Source organism: Mytilus galloprovincialis, chromosome 3, assembly GCF_965363235.1.
Source record: "Mytilus galloprovincialis chromosome 3, xbMytGall1.hap1.1, whole genome shotgun sequence".
NCBI lineage: Eukaryota > Metazoa > Mollusca > Bivalvia > Mytilida > Mytilidae > Mytilus > Mytilus galloprovincialis.
In genome coordinates this window covers 37308267-37319738 of record NC_134840.1, presented here as the reverse complement: position 1 = coordinate 37319738, position 11472 = coordinate 37308267, and the positions used below count along the sequence as shown (strand labels likewise).

Genomic DNA, 11472 nt, shown 5'->3' with positions numbered 1-11472 from the left:
TCACTTCTTTATGCTTTATTTCAACAACAAAAAAAAAAGAACTACAAAATATATATAAGAAGATGTGGTATGAGTGCCAATGAGAAAACTCTCCATCCAAGTCACAATTTGTAAAAGAAAAACCATTATGTATAGGCCAAAGTACTGTCTTCAACATGGAGCCTAGCTTGGCTCACATCGAACAGTAAGCTATAAAGGGTCCCCACAAATGACTAGTGTAAAACCATTAAAACGAGAAAAAAATGTGTATTGATTTTATTTATAAGTGGGGCAGCAACATACATGACATAGATATACAACGGAATTGCATCTTTTTTCATAAGTGGGGCGAGTTGGCATTACTAAATTCATCGGGATTTATCTATTTTTTAGAAGTGGGGCAAGTTGGCAGACCATATATCAGAGGGATGTTTTCCCTTTTCATAAATGAAGCAATATATCCAACCTATTTTCAATGGGATTTTATCCTTTTCATAAGTGGGGCGAGTTGGTAAACAAAAGTGGGGCAATTTTAAAGCCAGTGGGGCGAGTTGGTGAAAAAGTGGGGCGAGTATGTGTGGGGCGATTTTCCAGTGGGGCGATTTGTCATGGACTCCGGTCTCTTACTAAGAGACCGTTGTGTTAGTTATGTTTTAAACATTTGTGTTGGGTTTTAGTTGTATTTTTAATGGTTTGACTGGGACCAATCTGAATAGATCCTTTGCTTCTCGACTTAAGGAATCAATAACAAACGAAAAACAAAAATAAAATAGTGATTGACTTTAATTTTTACACTTTTTGTTTATTCTGATTAAATAGACAAATTTTTATTTTATTTATATTTTTTTTTTTATCAAATATAACAAAACATTAAACATTCTGTGCGGACTATTCTGCATAGTTTCGGGTTCCAACATGGCAACAATGGCAACAAGTCACAATTTGTCAGTAATGACAAATTCTTGCATAAAACCTCCGGTAGATCCCCAAACTGGATTATCGTCAACAATGCATGAAAGACCTAAGCCGTCAATGAGCTACTTGTTCGATGAAATGAGTAACGGGTATGTTTATGAACACGACCGACAGCAGTTTTATGAAAACGGTTCGCCCGATCTTGTCACACCGGAACCCGCCTTGAAAACCATTGCACGCGACTTAAGCAATTGTACTGACGAAGAATTCTATGAAAAACTCACACAGATAAAAAACGAACACAAGAAAACATTGGTACTATGTGAAAAACTATATAAAGAGAAAGTCAACCACCAAAATCAGACAGAAATTTCTGGCATTGGCCCAAGACCGGTTACAATTACATCAACCTTAAATGGACTTGATTCATCAGCAGTTCATAATTTGGATGTGACTTCAAGAGATTATATTAAAGGTCAAGAAACTATATTAGACAGGTATGCAAGTTCCAAACCTCCACTTCCACTTTCTAAAACTCAACGAATTTCCCGTTCACCATCAGATATACCTGTCTGCAGACCTAGCTCTGCACCTGTTCACAGACGTGGATCACTTACTAAGAGTTTGGAAGATGAAGTGTGGAAGTCAATTTCAGAAAGGAGAGAAAAACAAACAATCGATAATTATGAGGATGAACAACATTTACAAAATAGAAGTTATGGGGAAAATGAAAATCCAGAATTGTCTGGTGCTTTATCACATATTGAAGATATGTGGGAAGAATTTTCAATTGATGAATATTATCCAAGATCCAGACAAAGACCTTCCTCAGCCACAGTAACAAGGGGAGAAAAAGAAGAAAAGGAATGGAGACATAGGATAACTATTCCAAAACCATTTAAAATGACAATAAGAGAAGAAAACAAAGAAAAAACAGTCTCAAAGGCTCAAATTGAATTAGAAGAACAAAGGAAACAACAAGAAGCCGAAGAACGAATTGAATGTTCAAAAAAATTTAAAGCTGCACCTGTACCAGCTCATGTGTATTTACCACTCTTTGATGAAATAATGGAACAGCAAGAGACAAAACGAAGATTCCTTCAGCAGAATTCTCAAGAGTTACTGAAATCTCAGGAAAAACCGTTTAAATTTCATTACAGAGAAAGAAGTAAAGAAAGACAAACAAGAATTCAATCAGCTCCTACTCGAAGAGAAACAAAGTCAAAACACATGTTCAAAGCTAATCCAGTTCCAGATTACTTATATGATAATTCTGTTTATGACAGAATCCTAGAAGAGGAAGAATATAGAAAAATAAGAATGAAAATGCGTTCAGAAGAATTACTTAAAAGTTCATCATTGCCTTCTAACATGGAAGCATTGCAAAAAGCTAAGGAACTTAAAGCAAAAGAAAAAGCTATAAAAAGAAAAAAGAAACATTACTCAAAAACTAAAGTAAATCATGAGGTGCCAGATTATGATGAACTTTACTTGCATTTTCAGAAAGAGTTATCGAGACGCAAAAATGAAAGGGATGGTACAGTTGTCAAACCATTCCATCTTCATACAGAAAATATGAGATCAAGTCGCGAAAAAATTATATCTGACATTGCAAACGATGAGAGAACATTGAAAGAGAACAGATGGCCATATAAAAATCCAAGAACTACTCCACGAAGAAGTTTAGGTAATATATTTTTGCTCTACAAATGTACAATTTATTGAATGTAAAGTTGTACAATGCATCTACAATGTAATGGTCCTTCTGCAAATGTTCTAGGATTACATGTATCATGATGTATAGATAAAATTTGTATCTAGATAAGGAATTAAGAAATGTTTGGGTCCAACCCCACTTCTTAAAAGAAATGAACTAACCAGACTTTTTTTCCATGCTCCTGTTTTTAAACTCTTTGCCTAGTGTTGAAAGACAAATGACTATTTTTTTTAATGTCTTGTCCTTAATGCTTAAACACACAGAAAAAAAAGTTTGTTTCTGAAAAGGTTAAAATATATATTACAGATGCATTCAAATTCAATTTTAATTGACTACTACTACTAGGATTGTCAGCTCCTTCACCAAATAAAAGTTTAACTCGGACCTCATTGATAAAGTGTTGAAACTGATGTTCAAAAAGATGAGCTGTACTTGACACATACGTAACATGTATGATCTCATTATCGGATGGAAGTTGTTCAGAAACATTTGTTTTATGATATATATATATCATATATATTCAATCAACTACCAGCACTGACCCTCCTGAAAACTCAAACATATTATAAAAACCAAGAAAAACAAAAATGAAAAATACATGGTCAAAATAGGCACTGACTAAATACAAGTGCAACATGTGCATGGAGTAAGATCATTTTCTTGTGCACACAAGCCTTCTTCTTTGTCTATTTTAAACAACGAAAAGAAAACCTCAGTCAGTGAATCTACCAACAGCATATACTCTCCAATTAAACTTCAACAGGGAAATTAATAACAGAACATACTTTGGCAAGCAGGGTCAGTATGTGCTAGCTAGTACAGGTAAAATGTAGTTAGGTAAAGTACCTACATGTATTTATCTGCTGGTTGGATATATGTACTGATCAAAAAACAAAAAATCAAGAAAATTGTATTATTTCAATCCACAAAGCTAGAGTCAAAACACTTCTTGTAATTTTAACATGAAAACTATTTTCAATGATTTGTAAACAATACTTTAATATAGAAACTCCAGCTGGTGCACGCAAACTCTTTGTGCAATGAATGTTTACATATATATATATTTTTATATTTCCAGGCCATCTATCCACTTCTTTGGATTCTATACCAGCAAAGATGACAAATGCTGCAGCACTCAGATCTAGTCAGTCCAAGTATGTGTGACATATGTATTCAGACAAGGAATAAAACATATTAATTATATATTATAAAGCAGAATAGGATACCATAAAATGTTTGTTTACAATCCTTTGAGTCTGAACAACTCATTTAAGAATATTGCATTGTCTCTTGGTAATTCACATTCATGTATGAATATTTTATTGCCAGATCATATGTGACAAAGAAAACTGAAATCTAATGAGTTACATGTATTATGAAGCATTAACCTCATATATTTTTAAATCACCTGTCTAAAAGTCGTGCTCATAGCCTTCTGGTAATTTTTCAAAAATTTCTTCTACCTTTTGCTTAAACTTTACTAGAATAGTGATTGGAGACCCCTTTATGAATATTATCCTTTTCCAATGATTACATGGTATTGAATCATCTTTGCTTCTTCATAACATTTGGGTAAGCATTAACTACATTTATGTTGTGGCACATTTGTGAGTAAAATGCAAAAGTTTTCTAGACTTCAATGCTATGAGTGAAACATTTACATATCATTCTAGTCCTAGTAACAGGTAAGGGATTTGATCCACTAAATTCAAAATTGATATAAGATAAATGATCAGGTGTCATTTGTAATGGATCCATTTCTTTTTTCAAATATGTGAAAAAAATGTAAAAATCTATTGATTTTTATATTATTTTTACAGAAAAAAACTGTCAACAATGACTGAGAAGGAAAGAAGAGAGATTGATGAAGAGAGACGAAAACGAAACAAAGAGATGAAATATCGAAGATTAATAAATGAAAGAGCATCGACTGAAAATTTATCTGAAACTAATGAACAGAGGTTACGAAGATACAGGTAATTAAAAAAGCCTTGGCACAAGTCCTTAACAGATATTTTGTTATTTCAAATTGTAATCAAATTTTGTATTTAACATATAAATACAGTGCTGTGAAAAATATTCAGTCTGTTTAACAAGTTAGTCATGCCCTTAGACAAATTAGAATTAGAGCAAACTAGTTGGTACTACAAATTATATACTTATAGATAAAAACATATAATTTCACTAATAATTTCTTAAATGTGTATATCGCAGTGTTCTCTTCAGAAATTTCTTATATCATCCTGGTAAACAGGAAATTATGAAATGCTGTCTTGCTTTTAGAAATTGTAGCATCACATCCATAACACAATTCGATCTACAAGAAAATCATTTCAGATAGCATCACATTACTATGATACTAAAAGGCCCTGGAGAGAACACTGATATCAAATGAATTTATTAACACTGAATCCTTTATAAAAATGTAAAACTAAACATTGTAAACATTTCTGTCATATGATCTAGCACCAAGATTCAATCTCCCATGATATGGTTGCAGAAAATTGTATGTTTTTCACTAAATATTCTTATGTTGTGTAATTTGTAGAGAGGCTGAGAGAGAAAGAATGGAACAATATGAGAAAGAATTACAAAATATGAAGGACAGAATTGACCAAAGACCATTATTGTTTGAACAAGAATCACAGGTAAACAACTTTAAATTAATTACTGTGACTTGACTGTTAGTGTTACTCTCCACCTATTGCAACTTATTCAAAATTCTGACCAAATTGCAATTTGTTTTTATAAATCCAAACTGATCAACTGGTCAGAAATTTTAACAAACTACTGTAGAATACCACAGCTAAGTAATGAAAGTGCAAGGTGATATATATAAAAATTACAGCTTAGATATATTGTATTGATTCATGGAAATTACAACAATGAAACATATATAAAAAAGTATCATTGCTATGTAAAATATTAATGAATTCTTTATGATCTCCAGCATCATGTAAACATCAATTTGCACTTTTTAGGTCAACGCCAAAAAAACAGCTGAGAAGAAGTTTACTGCCAAACTACACAGTCATGGACTTAATGAAGACGCCCTGCAGACTAGAAGTTCACGTACTGTTAGTGTCCACGATAGTTATGACAGTTATGATGATGATTTTGATGACACCTATATAAAAACAAAAGAAGTTGAAGTGGAGTCATAGGACAAAGATGCAACAGACTTGACAAAAATTCAAGGACATCATTCAGATGTAACATGCAGTTATATTCAGAGTGAAAAGAACAAGATAAGAGCTGCTGCAATAGATGTAACAGATGTTATTTATTTACATGTAGATTGAGAGTTAAGCAGTGACAAGACATCTTTTGTTAGTTAGATACTTTAGTAACTTAGATAAGGAACATGTTATCTTGAACTGAGTTCAAGTTATAACAGATCTGAAAAAGAGAAAAATAACGATTTTTTTTAAACTAATGTTTAGTATGGTCATGATGGTAAATAAATGTTGGAGAAATTAAGAATTCCATTCTAATCATGTGCCAACAGCAATATTTCACTTGTAAATGGCAAATGATCATTGTTTCAATTTATCAGATATTGTGAATATAATTTTAAGACTTGGTTTAAATTGTTTTTTTGATAAGGTTATTAGTGCAAATAAAATTATGTCTTAATCTCTTGTTTGTTTTTAGAATTGTTTCTAATGAATGGTATTGATTGTGATAGCTAACAGTTGAAATTTTTTTGTAAATGCATTTTCCAAATATAAAAAAAACAGTACTGTAAACGAAAACTGGAATTTATAGGTACATTGTAAATGTTAGTAGGTCATTTCAAATGTTTTATCAGAGATAATGTATAAAGGCTGTTAATCAAAGTCTAAGACAAAAGGAAAGAAGGCATTGTTTTGACATTATTTTTTTTCATAAGAAAGACTAGTGACAAAATTCAATAGAAATTAGTGATATATAGGACATTATTAATAAATAGATGATTATAGTAGTAGAAATTTGTACCAAAGCTTTTTATATATGTATTTCTACTATAACCAAGTTTCACATTCCATTAGAAAGTAGATCTTGCTACTGAACAGTTTTTGCATTTGGTAAATAACATAGATTCAGGTTTTTGACATATTATTCATTTAAAAAACAATAGAAAAGCACCTGATGTATTTTTTCATTGTAATTTGTTTGTTATGTACATGTCTTGTAAGACAGATGACTCAAATGTTTATTTTCCAGTAAGACAGTTGTAACTAAACTTGGCTTGATACATTGTATCAAAAGTTAATTTTGTATTTGTAAAGGTATGCTTGAACATATATTTTTTATTTAGTCAGAAGCTGATACTCTACTTTTGTCACTTCTTATTTATGATAACAGTAGTGTACTCAGTGGCGGATCCAGAGGGGGGCGTAGAGGGCGTACGCCCCCCTTTGCTCGGACTTTTTTTTTTGTAAAATGATTAATCAGACTAGATTTCGTCAACTTTGCCATTTCCCGTGTACTACGATTTAATTTTTATGCGACAATTCTTGACTTATAAAGATATTTACTGATTATCAAAGTCATGTGATTCGCTATGGTGGATTTGACCTGCAGTGCGTCGACGAAAACGTCTCTCAGTCATTTTGAAATTCAAACTAATTTACAGTAACACATTGCGTAGGCTGAGGATGACAATCATGACACCTTCGAAGCGACACGGGATTTAATAAGAACGTAGTTTTCTATTTCACTATTCCACCAAACAGAAAGTAATGCTCTAGACTATTACACTCTCATGAAAAAAACGTTCCACAGCACTATTATCTAACTACGGAAACATGTTTAACCCCAAACGCCCCAGCCTATTTTAAAATAATATAGCTGAATAATGATCCCCAGTCAGTATAAGCTCTATATAGATTTAAAGTCGTTAGTACGAACCATTTGAATTGAGGAGATAGTCTTAGATATTTGAGAGAAAAAAAAATTACTGCTTTTTGCCTTAAACAAAAATTCTGGACGCAAAACAAAAATCTTGTCCACTTTTTTGCTATTAGAAACGAAAATTGCCAACAGAATTATTTAGCATTAAATGAACATGAGCATATTTTTTTGTGGCAGGGGTTTTCATGTCTGACCGCATGTCTGTTTCGCCGAACTGATATATATGGAATACTTTTTTAAAGACCAGACTGCAACCTGCCTGCTGGTTGTGACCTTTATGTCTCCATTTGTCGGCCGTCATTCATAAATTCGTTGTCATTTCAGACTCATTCTTAGCCTTTGATTGATTTGGAACCCTTTACTTCCCAAAATGTTGTTGGTGAAACATATCAACCAAACATTTGGATAAAAATTGCTTGTTTGTTTTTTTAACTCGTGTCGGTCGTATTTCAAATTCAATCGAATAGCCCGGCGTATATCGTGTTTACAACAAGAAATCTGTGAGGTTATTCTAACTTAACGTACAGTCGTGCGAGAATTTTCCATGTCTATCTTTTACTGACAAATCCAACATTAAATGTATCAGTACATAGCTTTGGATCCATGATATCATTTTATGATCGACACTTAATAGGGAGAATACAGTATCGAAAATGTCCAACCCTTACACCTTTTAAACAGCAACTACAAAATATGCATGCCCCACGCCAGGACCCGTTTAAAAAGTGTAAATTTCACTTATTTTATGTTTTTAGTCCTAAAAAGGCCCAAAACAAATTTTAGCCTCGCTCCGCTCGGCAAAAATAAAACCTACGCCCCCTCTTTCAAAAATCCTGCATCCGCCCCTGGTACTATGATTTTCTGTTACCTGCATCCGTCCAACTTGTCTTCATTCCAATATTGAGTTCATTATTTAGTTGTGGTCCCTTCTACTTGAAACATAGTACAGTTATTAAAAATATGTTTGATTACAATTTTAATCCAAAATTTGTGGTTTAATACATATTGAAAAGGAATAATGTTTGAAGGGCATGATTTCTCTTGGCATATATTCTTGTTTAAAAGATGCATTTGTTTTGTCTCATACTCTAGGTATGAGAATGGCCAGGATAGATATTCAGGTTTTATGTACATGTGTAAGTACTGTAAAATATCCTTACTATGTCTCAATATGACGAAGAAGATCAGGAACCAAACCACAAATGTTCATATTGTGCTTAACAATTGATAATGGCACATCTATACGCTAAAACAGATTTTTTTTTACACCTCCCACATATTAAACCAGGCAGTATTTAGAGATGATTGGGGAGTCAGTTGTTCTTCTGTGCAACAAGATTTTTCAATGACTGACTAAAACTTTTTTTCTACATATATGTCAGATAGAAGTTATTCATTATCCTATAGCAAATACAGTCATTTTCCTTTTGTATCTTCTAGTTTCATTTATTTGCATGTACATTACAATACTTTGTTATTGATAGTAAATCAGTCCTAAGCTAAGGTTATACTGCAATGAATTTGGTTGAAAAGGAAATTTGAGGACTCTGTGAAGAAACGTTCAGAAAAAAAAGAAATCATATTTTTTTCCAGCTTTTCAATGATTAAATGATTAAAACTTTGTAGAAACAAAAACAAGTAACAAAATTTGAATTGGACGAATAATGCTTACTTAAAAAACTATTTTATGTGCATGTTATTGTTAATTCCCCCTTTCCCTTTTTTAAAAATTTGAATTTTGTCGATCTTGAATATTTTATTTTTAATGTTTTAGAATTGATATTAAAACTGTTAAATATATTTATTAACTATTATGTTTATAAATAAGAGTACAGATCAAATGTTGTAACGTTACTACAGTTTTTAAGGAAAAAAATAGAATTTATATATTATGTACTTTATCAGATTTTGCATATGAAAGATATCATGATTTGAAAGATGTAAGTAGTATGTGTTATTTCTCTTTTTTTAATGTTTTAATTTTCAAACACAAATTCTAACTGTTACTGTCAGTTGTGTTATATGGTATAAGGAACTTTTGTCATTAATGTTATTGTTTTATGTGATACTGTGATATTTCTTGTTAAATCTTGACATTTTAATGTATTCACTCACATTTTATACATTTCAGTAGGCTATCAGTAATATATTTATTAAATAAAATGTAATATTAAAAGAATGTATTGTTAACTTTGTAATAAGTACTCAAATATTTCCACAGCAACCGGATACAAGATTAAACTAAATTTTGTATAGTAACAAATTTTGTGGTGTATGAGACATATAAATTGCTATTTTCTGATTTTCCAAGCAGATCAGGCAATTTTTCCTTCTTTTGTATTGATCCCTCATCATAAACATGATATTATTGTCAAGTCTGTCACTATTGTTGCAGAAAGCTTGACATAATGTTAGTGATCTGAAAGCGTTAAATAACTTCTTAAAAGCTTTATGTTTTAGAAGGTAGAAGATCTGGATGCTTCATACTTTGTATATAGATGCTTTAGGTTACTAAGTTTTAGTCTGTCCCATTTCCATGGTTCAGTGACTACTTGAAAGAAAGTTGAGATTTTTTGTAATTTTAATTTCTGTATTATTATGAGTAATAGGATATCTATATTTGGTATGTGCGTACCTTGCTAGGTCCAAATGCCCATTAGAAACTATAAGCAATAGGTCTACTATATTTGGTGTATGTAATGATTGTAAGGTGTACATGTCCAACTGGCAGGTTTCATCTGACCTTGACCTCATTTTCATGTTTTAGTGGTCTTGAGTTAAGTTTTTTAGATTTGGTCTATTTTTCTAATACTATATGCAATAGGTCAACTTTATTTTGTGTATGGAAATATTTATAATGTACATGTCAGAATCCCAGGTTTTATTTGACTGTGACCTCATTTTCAAGGTTCATTGCTCAGTGTTCAGTTTTTGTGTTTTGGTCTGTTTTTCTTAAAGTATAAGCAATAGGTCAACTATATTTGTTGTATGGAAGAATTGTTAGCTGTACATGCCTGCCTGGCATGGTTCATCTGACCATGACATCATTTTTATGGTTCATTAGTCAATGTTCAGTTTTCTTGGGTAATGTTAAGTTTATGTGACAGATGTAATAAAGCTTTATATTTAGGACTATCAACATAACATGAATGAATTAGTAAAGAAGGCGAGACATTTCAGTGTGTGCACTCTTGTCTAATACTGTATGCTATAGGTCTATATTTGGTGTATGAAATGATTGTAAGGTTTACATGTCCAACTGGCAGGTGTTATCTGACCTAGACCTCATTTTAATGGTTCAGTGGTAAAAATTAAGTTTTTGTGTTTTAGTCTGTTTTTATAATACTGTATCAACATAATATCAATGGTACCTAAAGATGGTGAGAAATCTCAGTGTGTGCACTCTCATTTGTTCTTGTGGTTCATTCTATTTTAGTTTACATACAATCTTGTCCTTTGCAGGAAGCTGTGTTGCCAAAAGATCATGTCTTACATGTAGCTGTCATGTATCCTTGACTTTTGATGTCAAGATCAAAATAATAATTCTTTTGGGACTTTTTCTTGTCCCTGTCATTAGTTTTTGATAGAGGCCACATGGATGCATCACCCTAATTCCATATGTCAGATACCATTGCAGTTGTCTTCTTCAGAAATTAAAAGGTTAATAGGCTGTTACAAAGGCAATGAAGGCATTAAGTGGTATCATTTACCATCTTTCTGTCCCTCCAATTTTCATTTCTGCATTTTAACTTAAATTTTCCTCATCCAAATTATATTTTCACACAATGCTTAGAACCAATTATTATATAATAATTATCTTGACTAAGTGGCTATTCAACACAACTAAAATTTGAATTCCATATCTAGCAAGATTATGAAATTCTTACAGCAAAGTAGATGCAGAGAAAAATATTAAAAGATATAAAAGAGTGCACACGCAGAAAAGTCTCGCCTTCTTTGCTAAC

At 31.9% G+C, this 11472-nt stretch overlaps 1 protein-coding gene across 1 annotated transcript; it reads left to right on the top strand.

Annotated features, from left to right (window-relative positions):
• Window positions 1-869: 869 nt before the first annotated feature.
• Window positions 870-6144, top strand: LOC143067858 (protein FAM161A-like). The gene is made up of 5 exons (XM_076241442.1): window positions 870-2581; window positions 3690-3765; window positions 4432-4587; window positions 5160-5259; window positions 5593-6144. The coding sequence occupies exons 1-5, from the start codon at window positions 895-897 to the stop codon at window positions 5773-5775; spliced, it is 2202 nt and encodes a 733-aa protein (XP_076097557.1). The 5' UTR covers window positions 870-894; the 3' UTR covers window positions 5776-6144.
• The last annotated feature ends 5328 nt before the right edge of the window (window positions 6145-11472 follow it).

Excerpts from the sequence above, each read along its gene's own strand:
- LOC143067858 (XM_076241442.1), top strand. The coding sequence starts at position 895 with ATGGCAACAATGGCAACAAGTCACAATTTGTCAGTAATGACAAATTCT. Across the intron at positions 2,582-3,689 it reads TACTCCACGAAGAAGTTTAG|GCCATCTATCCACTTCTTTG; the intron begins GTAATATATTTT and ends TTATATTTCCAG. Across the intron at positions 5,260-5,592 it reads TGTTTGAACAAGAATCACAG|GTCAACGCCAAAAAAACAGC; the intron begins GTAAACAACTTT and ends TGCACTTTTTAG.